The sequence below is a fragment of the Papio anubis genome, chromosome 11 (assembly GCF_008728515.1).
Source record: "Papio anubis isolate 15944 chromosome 11, Panubis1.0, whole genome shotgun sequence".
NCBI classification, from domain to species: domain Eukaryota; kingdom Metazoa; phylum Chordata; class Mammalia; order Primates; family Cercopithecidae; genus Papio; species Papio anubis.
The window spans coordinates 76427862-76446004 of NC_044986.1; the positions used below are offsets into that span (position 1 = coordinate 76427862).

Sequence of the window (18143 nt, forward strand, 5' to 3'; positions counted from 1 at the left end):
ATTTTCCCAGAACTCCCCTTGGAAGTGAGTAGCTAGCAAACTACTTTATGTTCAAAGTAGTGGTAAAAGGATGGACTAGGCGATAAAGAGCATTAGGACATTTGGATACTCATTTAGGGAGAAATTTAAGTTTGATTCCTTCCTTGCAACCACATAAAAATTCTAGATGGATTAGACATTAGACCTTGAGAAAACCTTAAAACGATTTGAAGGAAACATAGAGAAATATCTTCACAGCCTTGATTCGAGGAATCATAAGTAAGTTGTAAACTCTATAAGCCATAAAAGAAAACATTGAGAGATTTGGCTATCTAATATTCAAAACTTCTGAATGCTGAAAGACACCACCAAGACACTTAAAGATAATGGAAGGCTGGAAGAAGACATTGCCAACATATGTAACAGGCACTGCATTAATCAGAGCATATCAAGGAAAGGGAGGAAAATAGAAAAAAGATCAAAGAGGCAAATAAAGCTTAACCTCACTCATAATAAATAGCATGTAAATAAAAATAATAACAAGGTAACATTTTCCGTCATCAAGCTGTCAAAATTTTAAATAATAAATATCCAGTGTTGGAGAATGTAGGTGATCGCTAGGTTTACACTTCAGGTATCGCCAATCCAGAAGTATTTTATGTAAATGGCGCCCCCTGCAGCCCAATTCCTACCTAGACTAACATATGCTCAGGTGCACCTTGGAACAGCGCTGGAAGACCCCTGTCCCTCCTGTGGGCTTTGTGACAATTTGGGGAACAGTTTTCGGCCTACCTGGCAAAATGTAAAAAGTCCTTTGATGCAATGATTTCTCTTCCAGCCTTTCAGAAATACATGAATATGTACTTTGTACATAAAGATATATGCAAAAGTATGTTTATTAAAGCTTATTTTATATTGGAGAGAAAAAGGAAGCAATCTACATGTCCGTCAATAGGGGACTGTTTGGATAAATAATGCTGCTTGTATCCATTCATGGGATATTTTGTAACTCTTAAAAGGAATGAAGTGGATTTATCTGTACTCACATAGATTGATCTCCAATATTATTATTATTTTTTTTTTTTTAAGACGGAGTCTTGCTCTGTTACCCAGGCTGGAATGCACTGGTGCAATCTTGGCTCACTGCCACTTCCACCTTCTGGATTCTGATTCTCCTGCCTCAGCCTCCTGAGTAGCTGGGACTACAGGCCCCCAACCATGCCCTGCTAATTTTTTTGTATTTTTAGCAGAGACCGAGTTTCACCATGTTGGCCAGGCTCATCTCAAATTCCTGACCTCAGGTGGTCCACCCACCTCGGTCTACCAAAGTGCTGGGATTACAGGCGTGAGCCACTGCACCCAGCCAAGATTTAACGTTATGACTGAGATAAACATGAATGAAAGCAAATCTTCAAAATATCTATGACTTGATCTCATGTATATACGTTTGTGTCTGATTATACATTAGATAGATGGGGAATGCATAGACTGGGAACAGGCAGAGCCTACCAAGTCAAAGGAACTGGACCTGAATGGTTGGACAGAGGGAATTCTTAAAAGAAAAGACTTTCGGCCGGGCGCAGTGGCTCAAGCCTGTAATCCCAGCACTTTGGGAGGCCGAGACCGGCGGATCACAAGGTCAGGAGATCGAGAGCATCCTGGTTAACACGGTGAAACCCCGTCTCTACTAAAAAATACAAAAAAACTAGCCGGGCGAGGTGGCGGGCGCCTGCAGTCCCAGCTACTGGGGAGGCTGAGGCAGGAGAATGGCGTAAACCCGAGAGGCAGAGCTTGCAGTGAGCTGAGATCCGGCCGCTGCACTCCAGCCTGGGCGACACAGCGAGACTCCGTCTCAAAAAAAAAAAAAAAAAAAAAAAAGAAAATGGGTGAAGGAGAAAGGACAAGATGGAGGAAGGTGAACAAGAAGGCATAATCCATGTTGCTTCCGGGTTCTTCCTCACCAAGTTTCCCTCGCGGGGGAAAATGCAGCCCGCCCCGGGAAGATGCAGATCAACCGAGCATGCGCCAGGTGATGTCAATCCGAAGAGATCGAAACTTACCCGGCCAGGCCTACAGAGACGCTCCTATCACACCCTTATCCCGCCCACTGCCCTCCCCCTTCCAGTACCAATGCATAAAAGTCTGCCACCGGCAGGAGCCAGGGTGACTTCTTCGCCCTGGCATTTGTGGACCAGAGAACATCACCCCAGAGCCTCTGGGGCGACTTCCCTGGCCCCCCACACCTGAGGACCAGAGAACCTGGCCCCAGAGTGTGTGCATATTTGCAATAAAAGACTGCCACTTTCTTACGTACTTTGGCCTCATGTTTAATTATTTAGCTCTCCTAAATTAAGTTACATTAAATTAAATCAAAACAGAAAAGACTTTCATGTTTTACTCTGTATACTCAGTTACTTTATGCTCTACTACAACAATAATGTATTGTATATGTTTTGTGTGTGTGTGTGTGTGTGTATGTGTTTTCTTAATCTTACATTCAAAATATAAGGTAGTCCACTGGCTCTGAGCTACAAGAATCCTTATGGGTTTGGCAGTTCTTTGACAACTTCCCACCTGGCTAAACTATCAAGGAATGTCCTACCACCAAGCGTGAGAAATTCTTGGCATTTCTGAAATAAATTCTTCTTCTGAGCCAGCTCATGTGGGCATCATAATCTCCTCGAAGGCTTTTAAAAGATTGAGATCTGAGTCTGTCTCACATTCTCGGGTTCAGAACCAAAATTTCTCTGTCTGAGGCTATTATCTTGCTCTGGAGGAGGGAGTGAGAACTGGATCACTGGTTAGCGTGGTGACTGTTTTGGACAATTGCGTAGCCACAGCCACGAACACAGAAGGCAGAGAGGCAGCCTTGATCTGCAAGGGCTCCAGGCAACCCCAATGGGGACCCTGGATGGACAAAGGCATTCTCCCAGGCTTGGTGATGAAAGCGTTCCACTGACAGCCAGGCAAGGCGCTCAGGGCTCTGCAGCAGAGAAGTTAGAGCTGCAGCTTTTTTGCTTTTGTGCTTTCACTAAAACTCAATTTGTTGCTGCACTTGTTGGATGGTCATGTCCCACAGGGGAAGTTTCCAGTACTGTGTTCTAAACTTTGGGCTGCTTGTACCATCTTACTTGTCCCCTCATTAATAATGAATTAAATAAAATCTTTAGTATATGCTAATTTCATGTCTTTACAAGAGTCACGATTTTACCTTTTTTTTTTTGAAAAGTACCTTTTCACATTGCTATCACTCCCTTACCAGAGCAGTGAGTTTCTGGGTCTCCTTCTTAGGGGCAGACACTGTTCCATGTAATTAGAATTAATTTGTTGCTCGTAGGTGGACAGAGAAAAGCTTCCACACTCCCGGGAGACAGGGGTTCAGATCCTGTGCCGTGGCTGAGAGTGATGCCAAGGTACACACTTCTCTCCGAATCTTAGTCTGCCCGCCTGTGAAACGGGCTCACAACAAACCCCTGACCCCAGGCTCGGTCGCCTTGAGTCCAAGACCTCACCCAATCCCCCTCACCCCCCGGGCCCTCAGGAGGCGCGGGGACTCGGGGAGGGGGCGGCCCCTTCCTCGGGAGGCGCCCAGGTGGCACGTCGGTGCCTCAGCTCCTGGGGTCTCTGGGCTCCGCGCTGCCCATGGGATGCAGAGGGGCCTCTGGAGGGGGCGGGTTCTCTCAAGCCAGAAAGCCCGGAGCCGCCCAGGAATTTTGGCTCGAACTGAGAGCATTTCCTCCCGGGCCGGCCGGGCGCGATCCGGGAAGGGCGGCTGCGGGCAGACGCGGCGCTGCGCTCTGCCGGGCCGGCACCATGCGGCCCCTGCTCTGCGCGCTGGCCGGGCTGGCCCTGCTCCGCGCCGCGGGCTCTTTGGCCGGTGAGTGGGGCACGGGGCGCGACAGGGGACCTGGAGCCGGGGAGACCCGCAGATGGCGAGGAAGGAATGAGCAAGAGAGCGACACAGAGAGAGAGCTGGACACAGCAGCGAGATGGAGAGAGAGGCAGATGCAGGGAGGGAGGGAGGGATGGAGAGAAAGATTGAGAGGAAACAGACTCAGAAAAAGGCAGAGAAGTAGAGCAACGGAGGGATAAAGGAGAGAGGAAAGAATAAACAGTGAAAAGGAAAAGGAGAGGCCGAGACAGAAAGAGGGTTTCCCTGAACAAATATGAACTAGGATAGAAAGAAAAAGGAGTTTGAGAGACAGAAGAAGAAGGAAAGAGAAAGAGTGATTGAAATGGCAAGGGGTGGAGGGAGAGAGGATATTGAAGAAAAGAGAAAGATTTGAGAGAGACCAAAAAGGAGAGAGAGAGAAGCTTGATGCCCGGAGTAGAGCTGGCAAGAGAAAAGGAGCCAGGATCTGGAGTGGGAGGTCACAGCTGCTGAGTGAGGCAGCCCAGGAGGCCAGCTCCCTCTCAGAGGGCCAGTGGAGGCTCAGGCCTGGCTTTATAGGACATTGCATAACAAGCCAGACTCCAAAGGGTGACTGACCCAGGCTAGCCCAGCACAGCCTTAAAGAACCAGGCGGGGGGCCCAGGAGAAAGGCCACCTATTCACCTGCCAGGTGGCCTCAGGTGGTTCTGCGGTTGATGAAGAAGTCACCTCCCAGTTTCCAGGGAGCTTCTCTGGGGAACTGAGCTGTTATGGGTGGAGATCGGGGACCGGGTGGAGGTAGAGAGCTGTGCCGAAGGGAGAGGCTGTCTGGGTACTTCATTAGCTGGGTTCCTTGCCTTTCACTGTTCACTTTCTTCCCCCCACCTCCCTCTCAGGCGGGGGGATCACGAGGTCAGGAGATCAAGACCAGCTTGGCTAACACGGTGAAACCCTGTCTCTGTTAAAAATACAATAATTAGCCGGGCGTGGTGGCACATACCTGTAGTCCCAGCTACTCAGGAGGCTGAGGCAGGAGAATCACTTGAACCTGGGAGGTGGAGGTTGCAGTGAGCCGAGATGAAGCCACGGCAATCCAGCTTGGGTGACAGACCAAGATTCTGTCTCAAAAAAAAGAAGAAGAAGAAGAAAAGGAAGAAAGTATTCATGTATTAGTGTAATTTCACACTGATTTCATACATTTTTGTGCATAATCTTTCAGATTTTAGATGACATATCTTAACTTTTGATTAAGAAAACTTTTGGATACAAAAAGACACAAAATAATAGTATATGAAAGAATCATATAAGGTACTTATCACCCCTACTTCAACAAGTATCAGTTCATAGGCAGTTTTATCTCATCTATAGTTTCCACCCTCTCTCCCCTCCCTGGATTATTTTAAAGGAAATCCAGGCATTGTGTATTTTCTTTTCTTTTCTTCCTTCTTTTTTTTTTTTGAGACAGTGTCTCATTCTGTCACCCATGCTAGAATGCAGTGGTGCAATCTCAGCTCACTGCAACCTCCGCCTCCTGGGTTCAACTGATTATCCTGCCTCAGCCTCCCAAGTAGCTGGGACTACAGGCAAGCACCATCATACCTGACTACTTTTGGTATTTTTAGTACACACAGGATTTCACCATGTTGGCCAGACTGGTCTCGAACTCCCAAACTCAGATGATCCCCCCGCCTCGGCCTCCCAAAGTGTTGGGATTATAGATGTGAGCCACAGCGCCTGGCCTGGCATCATGTATTTTCATCTATAAACACTCTTTTAATAAACACAACTGCAATGCCATGATCACACTCCAAAAGCCGTGACTGAATATCATTAAATATTCAATCACTGTTCAAATGTCCTTGATTGATTGTGTCATATCTTTTTGCAATTCATTTGTTTAATCCAAATAAGGTTACATACACTGCATTTGGTCAATATGTCTATTAGATCTCTTTAAATATGTAAGTTTTCTCTCCCCTTTTTTTTACTTAAATTTTTGTTGTTGTTGAAGAAACTAAGTTTGTCCTGTAAAGTTTTCCACTTTTAGATTTTGCTAATTGCATCCCTTTGATGTCATTTAAATACCTCCACCCCTTATATTTTCTATAAATGGAGAGCTATCTCTAGCATGTCCGACTTCCAACCTTGGTTTCTTTCTTTCTTTTCTTTTCTTTCTTTCTTTTTTTTTTTTTTTTTTTTTTGAGACAGAGTCTTGTTTTGTCATCCCGGGTGGAGTGCACTGGTGTGATCTTGGCTCATCACAACCTCTGCCTCCCAGGTTCAAGCAATTCCCGTGCCTCAGCCTCCTGAGTAGCTGGGATTACAGATGCGCACCACCACGCCAGGCTAATTTTTGCATTTTTTAGTAGAGACGGGGACGGCGGGGGTGGGTTTCACCATGTTGGCCAGGCTGGTCTCGAACTCCTGACATCAAGTGATCAGCCTTCCTCAGCCTCCCAAAGTGCTGGGATTACAGGCATGAGCCACCACGCTGGGCCGCAGTCTTGGTTTCTTTTAACAGCACTCAGAGAAAACTTTATCCCTGATAGCTTTTTAGACCATGAGCCACCACGCCCGGCCTGTATTTTGGAGTTTTTTATAGAATCACTTGAAGAATATTTTGGAGTTTTTTATAGAATCACTTGAAGAATAGTGTTCTGCAGCTTTCAAAAATCATCAAAACCCATGGATGATTTTGAATGAATCATACATTTTAATACAAATATTGGATGTGGTAAATTTATTATTCTATTATATTGAATGTGGTCAAATATAATTAACCACCAAGTGGCCAGGGTTGCTTTTCAAAGCAGAGTGTGACTTTGACAATTCAGAAGATACAGCAGCACCTTTCAGAGATGCCACTGAGAAAACATTTCTCATCACCCAACATGCAGAAATCATCTGCGCTGTGGCACTTTCTTACTGTTTGGGTCCAGATAAAAAAGGTCTCCCTGTAAGGCCTGTAAGTAGAAGGAGCGGTACTTCCGCCTCAGAGGATGGGACCCAGCGGCCACGTCTCTTCAACTGGGGCAGCCAGCCCAGCCCAGCCCTCCCGTGGGGCCTCCAGGCCCCACAGCAGCCTGTTCTCACCAGCACAGGATGCCCCGCCCGTGGCCACCATCCAGGGTGCACATCAGGCCCCAAGCAGGAGCCGGGCCAGAGAAAACAACGCAGCATCCAAGGAGGTCCATTTCCCAACTGGCAGGGCCTGGGAGAGCAGGAGGAAAGGAAGGAAGGGAGCCCTGCGGAGCCACAGCCTTGGCTGTTCAGGGTTAATTATCATAATCCTTCAGCCTTTTCCACTCCCCTTGTCTGAGCCACTGACAGCCCTGTGGGTGCATATGCGTGTCTACTATTTTATTTTTATTTATTTATTTTTTTTTACAAGACAGGGTTTTTCACTGTCACCCAGGCTGCAGTGCAGTGGTGCAATCGTAGCTGACTGTAGTCTCAAACTCCTGGGCTCAAGCAGTTCTCCCACCTCAGTTTTCCAAATAACTGAGACTACAAGTATATGCCACCAATCTAGGCTAATTTTTTTATTTTTATTTATTTATTTATTTATTTATTTATTTATTTATTTATTTATTTATTTTGTAGAAACAGAATCTCACTGTGTTGCCCAGGGTGGCCTCAAACTTCTGGCTTCAAGTGATCCTCCTGCCTCAGCCTCCTAAAGCTCTGGGATTACAGGTGTGAACCACTGAGCCCAGCTCTTGTAGGCCTCTTGAGGCCTCTCTGCAGCCTCCAAAAGACAGAGAAGAATTAAGGATGCACTACACAGGGGAGTCAGGGCCTCGGGCCTACCCTACCCCATTTTATGGAGGAGGCAGCAGAGGCTCAGGGAGGAGAAGAAACTTTCTCACAATCCCACAATCATTAGTGGCTGAACCAGGCTGAGAACAGGGGTCTCCAGCTTGTTTTCTACCATGATGCGTTCAAGTCAGCGCTGTGGTGAGGACGCTGGTGTGGAGGGAGCAGGCAGTACAATGTCAGGCCCTGCTCCAAGCTTGCTCTCTCAGATGCACTCCGTGGAGGCCCCGATGAGCTCATGGACAGTTGCTCCGGGGTGCACAGAGCACAGTTTTGTCCAGATGTGAAGGATTAGTGCTGAGCCATGTTGGGAGTGACCTCAGCCCAGCCTTTTCCCTGGAGGGGTTTTGGAGCCAAGTTAGACCTCATCACAGACATGTAGAGAACAGGGTGTTTTAGGCCAGTGGAGAGAAGCAGGCTCTGGTTGTTCCTGACTTCTAAAGCCGCCAGACTCCCACTTGGCTGGCAGGGTCACACCGCATTCCTCTGGCCTAAGCCTGGAGGAAGTATGTGAGGGGAGAGTGGCTAGGGTCTGGGAGAGGGCAGGTGAGCCTCAGGGGAAAGGCTTGGCCAAAGGCCTCTGGACAGAGCCAGCAGGAGGTATGGGTATCCACAGACTTATGACGACAGGCCTTCCCCCAGGACAGCCACTCTGTCTGTGGGGAACAGCTCTTCCGGCCCCCTCAGAGCTTTTCCTCTCCAAGCTGAGCAGCCCAGTTTTAGCTGAGACAATGGAGTTAAAATTTGGAGTCCCAGACTGGGTGTGGTGGTTCACACCTATAATCCCAGCACTTTGGGAGGCCGAGGCAGGTGGATCACTTAAGCCCAGGGGTTTGAGCTTAGCCTGGGCAACACAGTGAAACCCCATCCCTACAAAAATTACAAAACGTAGCCAGGCATGGTGGTGTGTGCCTGTAGTTCCAGCCACTCTGGAGGCTGAGGTGGGAGAATTGCTTGAACCCGGGAAGAAGAGGTTGTAGTGAGCCATGACCGTGCCACTGCATTTCAGCCTGGGTGACAGAGTGAGACTCTGTCTGAAAAAAAAAAAAAAAAGGAGTCCCTTCCCATAGCCTCCTCTAGACTTGCTCCTGCCTCTCAAGGGCCTTCTCAGGATGTGGGGCCAGGATAGAGCATAGCCTCCAGGGGCCTCTCTGTCTCTGAATATTTTACATGGATGCCTGCAGCCCACGATGGCTGCTGCTTTCTGCTGACAACCCCATCAGACTTGTGTTATGGAACATTTCAAACTGTGCACACAACAGTAGACAGAATCGCTGAATGCGACCCCATGTGCTCATCACCCAGCTTCAACAATTAGCAACTCTCAGCCCATCCTGTTGGCTCTAAACATCCACGCATGCCTCTCCCCCATCCCCACCAAGGCCTGAATTATTTACTTTGGAAGTAAATCCAAGACAGCACAGCCTTTCATCTGTAAATATTTCAGTATACGTCTTTAAAGGACTCTCCTTAAAAAAATAACCAAAGCACCATTATGATGTCCTCCTCCCTCCCCAGATTCAACAATAACACCATTATCTTTTGAAAAGTCTTTTCTAAGTTCAGTGGAGGGAAATAATGGAAAGGATAATTTGAAAAACAGATTGTTCTCCACAAAAGATGCTCAGAGTGGAAGGACATTTTGTCCGTGGTCTTGTTCTTATCCCTGAGTGGAAGAGCTGAGAGCTAGATAGAGTTGGAATCAGAAACTCACAGGGTAGGGGGCTCCACCTTGCTGAGATGAGGCCGGGAGGTCAGGGTGCCTGAGGTCCAGGCATTTGCAGATGGTGTGATCTTGGGCAAATCACTCGGCCTCTCAGAGTTACACATCCATCACCAGCTCTGTCTTACCTCAAGACCTGCCCCACTTCTAGACAACTGCAGGTGGCCCCTTGGCCAACCCTTCCAACACCAAGGCCTTACAGCTACAAGCATTGCACGTAGAGAGATCAAGTTCCATAACTGTCTCCCCCCATTGAGCTTTGGATGCTCACATCCATGGCCACAGCCTTAATATTGTCACTATCTGAAGCTGCTCTACCTCTAAAAGCTAAAATTGCAATATTCTTTACCTCTTGTTCCTTGTGTGATTCCTAAGACCTCCGTCTCTTCAGCCCCCGTCTCTCCCAATTTATTGGCCCCCTTCTTGGCCTCATTTCCTTCCTTATTCCAGCTGGATTCCAGGGCTCCTGTCCTAAACCCCTGACTGGCCAAATCTCAGTTCCTTGGCCCCTTGCCTCCACCACATCCATCCTGCAGACTCCTAGGTTTCAGCTCCATCCAGCCATCTGTCTTTGCTGCTCTACGCCCAGACTATGGAGCATTGCTGGGGGAGGACTCGTGCTTCCAGGATTCCTTGTTGATGCCAACTCATTCTGCATGGTCCTCCCACACTGCATCCCTCATTCTGCACATCCTCTTTCGAAGCCCTCTCTTTATTCAAGTCCCTTACCTAGTGGTGCACTGATAGACTGGCTCTCAAAAAAAAAGGGGTGTGGGTCATTGATTTCAGTGGTGTAAATGTTCCCATCATGGCCACCATTTTTTTTAACTTAAAAAATTTTTTCTTTTTAGAGATGGGGTCTCACTATGTTGACCAGGCTGGTCTCGAACTCCTGGCCTCAAGCGATCCTCCCACTTGGCCTCCCAAAGTGCTAGGATTACAGGCACGAGCTGCCATTTCCAGACACCATGGTCACTATTTTAATGTCTGTGTTTAGCAACCTACTCAAAGAATTCTTGTCATTGTAACATCTAGCTCTCCTCCCTACGTGATCTCCATCTTATTGCACAGAGTAAACAGAGGCCATCAGGTGGGAGCTCACTCCACTTTTTGGCCCCTAGTTAAATGGTTTGCCTTTGCCTGTTTTTGCTGCATTTCCTCTGTCTTCCTTCCAGATGTGGTCCCCCCTGCTCTGGATCCAGGGCCTCCCATCAGTTCAGGAAGTGCATTCCTTGGGTTCTCCTGTCTTCCTCCTGTCCCTCAGGCTGTAAGCATGGTTGTGTTTTCCAATACTTAAAAAAAAAAAAATGACAACCATAAATACTTCTCTAGACCTTGCGATCCAATCTCCCTTCCTTCACAGCCAAGCTTCATGGAATTTTCCAGATTCCAAGTTTCTACCCCCAACCTCACCTTCCCTTCTCATCTCCCAGTAATCCAAACTCTGCTTTTCCACCACTCCTAAAAGTGCTGGGGTAAAATTTAGCAGGGCCTTTCTGTGCTCTCTTTCCAGTCCTTAACTTGCTACACCTCCCCGCTGCTTTTGGTCATGCTGACCCTTTTCATCCTCTGTAGAATCTACAAAGCTCCTGGCTTCTCTTGACTTCTGGGGCAGCACCCTCCTTCCTGAGTGTCAGCGTTCTCCAAGGTTCCAGCCACCCTGATGCCCCACAGGCATCTCAGGGTTACCAACTCTGAAACCCGAACTTGGAATCAGGGCTCTCAGACTTCTGCTATGAGGGTTGATGGTGCCTGGAAGAGCTAACTCAAGAAGAACAATGGTGAATCAGGAGTTGAGCGAGTTGAATGGCAGATCCTCTGCTTATGAGTAGTGACTTTGGACACATCCTTTCACCCTTCTGTGCATCAGTTTTCCTATGTGTAGATTGGGCATAACAACAGGTTGTTGGAGAGGTTAAGTTAGCACCCTACATGGTGCATGGTAAGCGCTCATCACATGCCAACTGTTACTAATGGGTTTCCAGCGTCAATGCTGCTACTAAAATATCTCCTCTCATTTCCTTCCTCACTATTCCTACAGCTCCTGCTTCTGCTTATCACTTCTCCCTCACCCCTCTTATCCTGATTGCTGCAGTAACCTCCTGCCTTCAAAGGCATCTCCCTCCAATCTATTCCCTCTATTTTAAAAATTCATGTTTGACCCTGCTACTTTTCTGTTAAAATAAACTCCCTTGGCCTGGCATGGTGGCTCACACCTGTAATCCCAGCATTTTGGAAGGCCGAGGCGGGCGGATCACCTGAGGTCAGGAGTTTGAGATCAGCCTGACCTACATGGTGAAACCCTGTCTCTACTAAAAATACAAAAATTAGCAGGGCGTGGTGGCAGGACTTGTAATCCCAGCTACTTGGGAGGCTGAGGCAGGAGAATCGCTTGAACCCAGGAGGCGGAGGTTGGAGTGAGCCAAGATTGCACCATTGCACTTCAGCCTGGACGACAGAGCGAGACTCTGTCTCAGAACAAACAAACAAGCAAACAAACAAAACAAGCATCAGAACTGGTTTATTAAAGCCCCTGGGTTAAAACTCTACCCCCTTGGCTTCATTTCCAAGACTTCCCTCTCCAGTCTCTCTCCCGCCCATCCTGTATCTCCAGCCACTGCAGGCTCCCTGCAGGGTTTACACAGTGAGCCATGCTCTTTCAGACCCCTCCATCATTGCAGCTCCCTGGCTGAAGCCCGTACTCCCTTCCTCCCTGGGCTTCACCTCCTTGAGGAAGTTCATCTGGGTCTGTAGGTGGCTGTGACTGTAGAGACTGGTGGGATTGAGATGGCTGACACTCGTACACTGACCCCCACCTGGGCCTTCCATTGCTTGCTCTTGCGTTTGCCTTGAGGACTGACCCCACTTGAGCCCAGTGTTTACAGGAGTCTCTGGCATTATGGAAAACTAAGGGTCCCACAGTGAAAAGACTCGTTTTTCCACAGCTGCAGAACCCTTCAGCCCTCCACGAGGAGATTCAGCTCAGAGCACAGTGTGTGACAGACATATGGCTGTGCAACGCCGTCTAGATGTCATGGAGGAGGTAACAGGGTGATTTGGAAGGGCATGCGGGTTCAGGACCTAGAATGGTGTTTTTATGGGCAGATGCAGGCTTGCTTTGGAATGTGAGGACATCCAGGCCAATCCTGCCCTGTGACCACCTTGTCCAACATCATCCTCGCATCTGGGTTGCCAGGCTGCCCAGCCCCCAGTGGACTCTGCCTCTCCTAAGGCCTTGCTTATCCGCCCCCCCCCCCCCCGCCGGATATTTCAACATCGTTACTGGATGGGAAGGTGGAAATTCAGTCACTGTTTTGTTATATAGTCATGATTCCTAACTTGTGTGGGGAAACGTTTACATCTTTATTGTCACAAGACTTTAACTGAAATTGAGTGTCCCATTCATCATAAATACAGACAGCAAGCTGTGGTATTAACAGTACTATAACTTTGTCATCAATAGAAATCCAGATAATTTCATCTGCCTCTAGTTGTGAATATCTCAACATATCATTTTTACCCTTGTGTCAAAATTTCAGTTGTGGGCAGGCCTGATGTTAAATCATGTGATTTAGTGAGTTAATAAATACATTTTTCTTTTTTTTTTTGAGGAAGGGTCTCTCTCTGTCTAGCAGGCTGGAGTGCCGTAGTGCAGTCTCGGTTCTCTGCAACTTCCATTTCCCAGGCTCAAGCGATCCTCCCACCTCAGTCTTCCAAGTAGCTGGGACTACCGGCACATGTGCCACCATGCCTGACTAATTTTTGTATTTTTTTGTAGAGGCAAGGTTTTGCTATGCTGCCCAGGCTGGTCTTGAACTCCTGAGCTCAAGCCATTCACCCACCTCGGCCCCCCAAGGTGCTGGGATTACAGGCATGAGTCACTTTGCCCGGCCAATACATATATTACTCAAAAAATTAATTTTTTTTTTGACAGAGTCTCTGTCACCCAGCCTGGAGTGCATGGTACAGTCTTGGCTCACTGCATCCTCTGCCTCCCAGGTTCCAGTGATTCTTGTGCCTCAACCTCCCAAGTAGCTGGGACTACAGGCATGCACCACTATGCCCAGCTAATTTTTTGTACTTACCATGCCCAGCTAATTTTTTGTACTTTTGGTAGAGATGGGGTTTCACCATGTTGGCCAGGCTGGTCTCAAACTCCTGACCTCAAGAGATCTCACCTCAGCCTCCCAAAGTGCTGGGATTACAGGCGGGAGCCACCATGCTGTGCCAAAAAGTTTAATTTTAAATCCTTGAATTTTTTTTTCTTTTTTCTTTTTCTTTTTTTTTTTTTTTTTTTGTGGTAGAGTCTCACTCTGTCACCCAGGCTGGAGTGCAATGGTGTGGTCTCAGCTCACTGCAACCTCCACCTCCCGGTTCAAGTGATTCTCTTGCCTCAGCCTCCCGAGTAGCTGGGACTACAGACGGGCACTACCACACCTGGCTTCTTTTTGTATTTTTAGTAGAGGCAGGGTTTCACCATGTTGACTAGGCTAATCTCGAACTCCTGACCTCCAGTGATCTGCCTGCCTCGGCCTCCGAAAGTGCTGGGATTACAGGCATGAGACACCACGCCCGGCCTAATACTTGAATATTTTAATGCAATTGGTGCCCTTGGTAATTCTATATGTTTTATTTTTCGCATTTAAGGCATTATTCTGAGAAGAGGTCTGTAGGCTTCACCACACTGCCAGTGGTATCCATGGCACACACAGGGAAAAATCATTAAGAACCCTGAGTAAATTTCAGAATCCTAAACTTGTCATTTGGCAGAGACACCACCAGGGGGCAGAACAACAAAAGGAATGTGAGCTCCAGTCTGCAAAGGCAAAAAGGGAGAGTATTCCACAGGCGCTTCATCCAAACCTGTGACTGAGTGCCAAAAAGGAAGGAACCTTAGAGAGCGAGCCCCCCAGGGTATTGTCATCTGGGGAAACTGAGGCAGGTAGGGGAGGAGCCTGAGTGAAGGAAACCCAGGTCCCGCAGCGCCTAGTCCTTTCTCATTGCACCGCACTGGATCGCCAGCTGCTCTTAGGACCTGGCTGATGAAGCAGAACGTGGAACCACTCCTGTCCTCGACTTTACCCCCTTTCCCACTCTAGATGGTAGAGAAGACCGTGGATCACCTGGGGACAGAGGTAAAAGGCCTGCTGGGCCTGCTGGAGGAGCTGGCCTGGAACCTGCCCCCGGGACCCTTCAGCCCCACTCCCGACCTCCTCGGAGAAGGTGAGCAGTGCAGGTGGCAGAGGACCGCCTCTGGGCTGCTGTCATCTGGGGCTGGGCAGGCGAGACGGGGACGGCTGCTCCACTGCACAGGTGTGGCCTGGCAGGCAGGGAGGGCCCCAGCGCTCCCTGGGGACGGAAGAGGGACGGCATCATCCCTGCTCCCCACCCCGCGCCCCCCGCCACCCGGTCGCTGCCGCCCAGTGTCAAATGAGGTTCTGGAAGAGCCAGCCCTAGATGCCATCTCAGCACAACCCCGGCGCGGAGAAACTGCCTCCTTCATTGGCCTTCTCACGACTGGAGTTCCTTAACTCCTTTCATTTCCCCCTGAGGAGCCACTCCTGTTCCACCCCAAAACCCTCTCAGGGAAGACGGGTAACCCCTACTGATCAGGCAGGGATGGGGTTGCACTCTGCTGTCTCCTTGATCCCTGTGTCTCATGCACAGGAGTTCCCGGGGGCTAGGGAGGGAAGGGAAAGAACTGCTGGACACCCCGGGGGCGGGTACCCTGCAGCGCCCCAGCTTGCTCACTGGAGGCCTCTGCTTTCTTTCAGATGGCTTCTGAGCCCCCGGAGCTGGAGCCCAGCAGCTGGAGGTGGTGCACCTGCCAGGCAGCACCCACAGAGCCAGCCCTGTCCTCTCGCCGTCCTTCCTCAGCTTCATGTGAAATAAAAACTATTCTTTTGGTCTCCTCTGTGTCTGCTGACAGAGTAACCCGTTTAACTATAGCCCCCTCTCCCTCCACTTCCATGCCTGGAGGAGGCCTGCAACCCCCTTCAGGCTCAGAGTTGGGGACACGCCCACACCCGCCATCTGTGCTTTAGCCCTCCTTATTTACAGAGGCAGATGGAGCAGGGGTTGACTCACACAGGTGGGGGCCCTTCGAGTGGCCTTGCTTCTCAAAATGTGGCCATAGGTGAGAAGCAAGGGGATCAGGGTCTCAGGACCCACCCAGACTCCCAAATCTGCATTACAATGAGACCCCCAGGGCATTTATGTGTCCGTTAAAGTGGTTTGTTATTGTTTTTTTAAAAATTTCCTATGAAGTGAAATTCAATGTAAAATTCATCATTTTAACTATTTTAAATTGTACAAGGCTGGAGGTGGTGGCTTACGCCTATAATCCTAGCACTTTAGGAGGCCAAGGTAGGAGGATCACTTGAGCCCAGAAGTTTGAGACCAGCCTGGGCAACATGGTGAAACCCCATCCCTACAAAAATTACAAAAATTAGCCGGGCATGGTGGCGCGTGCCTGTAGTCCTAGCTACTTAGGAGGCTGAGGTGGGAGGATCACCTGAGCCCTGTAGGTCAAGGTTGCAGTGAGCCATGATCATGCCACTGCACTCCAGCCTGGGTGACAGAGACCTTGTCTCAAAAAAAAAAAAAAAAATTAAAAATAAATAAATTGCACAAATGCAGTGGTTTCCAGTACATTCAGAAGTTGTGCAGTCATCACCACCAGTTCCAGAACGTTGTTCTCCCTCTAGAAAGAAACTCTGTATCTCTTAAGCAGTCACATCCCATTCCTGCTCTCCCAGTACCCTGGAAACCACTGGTCTCTGTCTTCATGAACTTGCCTATTCTGGACTTTTTAAATACAGTAGTCCCGCTTTATCTGTGGTTTCACCTTCCGTGGTTTCAGTTACCTGCAGTCAACCATGGTCCTAAAACATTAAACTCCAGAAATAAACGATATATGAGTTTTCAATTGCACATCATTCTAAGTGGCCTGATGAAATCTCTCGCCATCCCACCTCATCCCACTCTGGACATGAATGCTCCCTTTGTCCAGCATGGTCCACGCTGTCTACACTTCCTGCCTGTTAGTCACTTAGCAGCCTTCTCAGTTATCAGATCAACGGCCACAGTATCATAGTGCTTTTGTTCCAGGAACTCTTCTTTTTCTTAATCAAGACCCAAAGTGGAAGAGCAGAGCCGCTGGCATATGGTTGTTGTGTTTTATGCAACTCTCCCTTCACAGAAGCTGGCATATTGTACTACTTGTTCTATTTTATTCTTAGCTATTGTTGCTAATCTCTTATAGTGCCTCATTTATAAATTAAACTTCATAGGTATGCATGCATAGGAAAAAACATAGTATAACAGGATTAGAGACTATTGTGGTTTCAGGCATCCACTAGGGGTATTGAATTCATCCCCTGAAGGTAAGGGGGTACTACTGTAAATAGAATCATACAATATGTAGCCTAGCTGTATCTGGCTTCTTTCTCTGAGCATAATGTTTTCAAGGGCCATCTGTATTGTAGCATGTATCTGTACTTCATTCCTTATGGATGAATAATGTTTTATTATATGAATATACCACATTTTATTCTTTTTTTTTCTTTTTTAGACAGAGTCTCACTCTGTCACCCATGCTGTAGTGCAGTGGCATGATCTCAGCTCACTGCAACCTCTGCCTCCCAGGTCCAGGCGATTTCCTGCCTCAGCCTCCCGAGTAGCTGGAATTATAGGTGCACACCACCACGGCTGGCTAATTCTTGTATTTTTAGTAGAGACGGGGTTTCACCATGTTGGTCAGGCTGGTCTCAAACTCCTGACCTCAGGTGATCCACCTGCCTCGGCCTCCCAAAGTGCTGGGATTACAGGCATGAGCCACTGCACCCGGCCCACATTTTATTCATTTATTCATCAATTGATGGACATTTGGGTTGTTTGCATTTTTTGGCTATTATGAATAATGTTGCTATGAACATCCATATATGAGTTTTTGTGTGAATATTTGTTTTTTAATTTGTTTTGGGTCTATATGTAGGCATGAAATGGCTGAGTCACATGGTAACTGTTATGTTTAACTTTTTGAAGAACCACCAAACTCTTTTGTATTGCAGCTGTACTATTTTACATTCCCACCTGCAATATTAGCTGTGGCTTATTCATAGATGCATTCTGGCAGGTTGAGATATTTTCCTTCTAGTCTTACTTCGTTGAGTGTTTTTTCAATCACGAAAGGATGTTGGGTTTTTTCAAATGCTTTTTCTGCATCAGTTGAGATGATCATGTGTGATTTTTCCCTTTCATTTTATTAATTACATGCATTACATCTTTGTTGTTTGTTTGTTTTTCTGAGATGGAGTCTTGCTCTGTTGTTCAGGCTGGAGTGCAGTGGCACGATCTCAGCTCACTGCAACTTCTGCCTTCCAGGTGCCAGCAATTCTCCTGCCTCATCAGCCTCCCGAGTAACTGGGATTACAGGTACCCACCACCATGCCCGGCTAAGTTTTGTATTTTTAGTAGAGACAGGGTTTTGCCATGTTGGCCAGGCTGGTCTTGAACTTCTGACCTCAGGTGATCTGCCCACCTCGGCCTCCCAAAGTGCTGGAATTACAGGCGTGAGTGAGCCATTGCACTCAGCCTGATTTTCATATATTAAACGACCCTTGCATTCCTGGGATAAATTTCACTTGGTCATGATGTATAATGCTTTTAATATGCTGCTGGATTTAGTCTGCTAGCATGTTGTTCAGGATTTTTGTTCCTGGACAACATTTCTAGACACACCCTGGGCTGGAA

General features: G+C 47.9%; 1 protein-coding gene across 2 annotated transcripts; it reads left to right on the top strand.

The window, feature by feature from the left end:
• The first annotated feature begins 2746 nt into the window (after window positions 1-2746).
• PLAC9 (placenta associated 9) lies at window positions 2747-15300 on the top strand. 2 transcript variants are annotated; one of them, XM_003903702.3, is made up of 4 exons: window positions 3382-3856; window positions 12335-12432; window positions 14489-14612; window positions 15164-15300. In XM_003903702.3, exons 1-4 carry the CDS (start codon window positions 3622-3624, stop codon window positions 15172-15174), a joined length of 468 nt encoding a protein of 155 aa, XP_003903751.2. In that variant the 5' UTR covers window positions 3382-3621; the 3' UTR covers window positions 15175-15300. The 2 variants fall into 2 exon arrangements, with proteins under 2 accessions (XP_031508189.1, XP_003903751.2); XM_031652329.1 differs by lacking the exon at window positions 14489-14612 and having other exon boundaries at window positions 2747-3856; window positions 12335-12440; window positions 15176-15300.
• Window positions 15301-18143: the final 2843 nt, after the last annotated feature.

Bases quoted from the DNA above. Each gene is read 5' to 3' on its own strand.
- PLAC9 (XM_003903702.3), top strand. From the start codon at position 3,622: ATGGGATGCAGAGGGGCCTCTGGAGGGGGCGGGTTCTCTCAAGCCAGA. The intron at 3,857-12,334 runs GTGAGTGGGGCA...GTTTTTCCACAG, and splicing joins CGCCGCGGGCTCTTTGGCCG to CTGCAGAACCCTTCAGCCCT. The intron at 12,433-14,488 runs GTAACAGGGTGA...TTCCCACTCTAG, and splicing joins GTCTAGATGTCATGGAGGAG to ATGGTAGAGAAGACCGTGGA.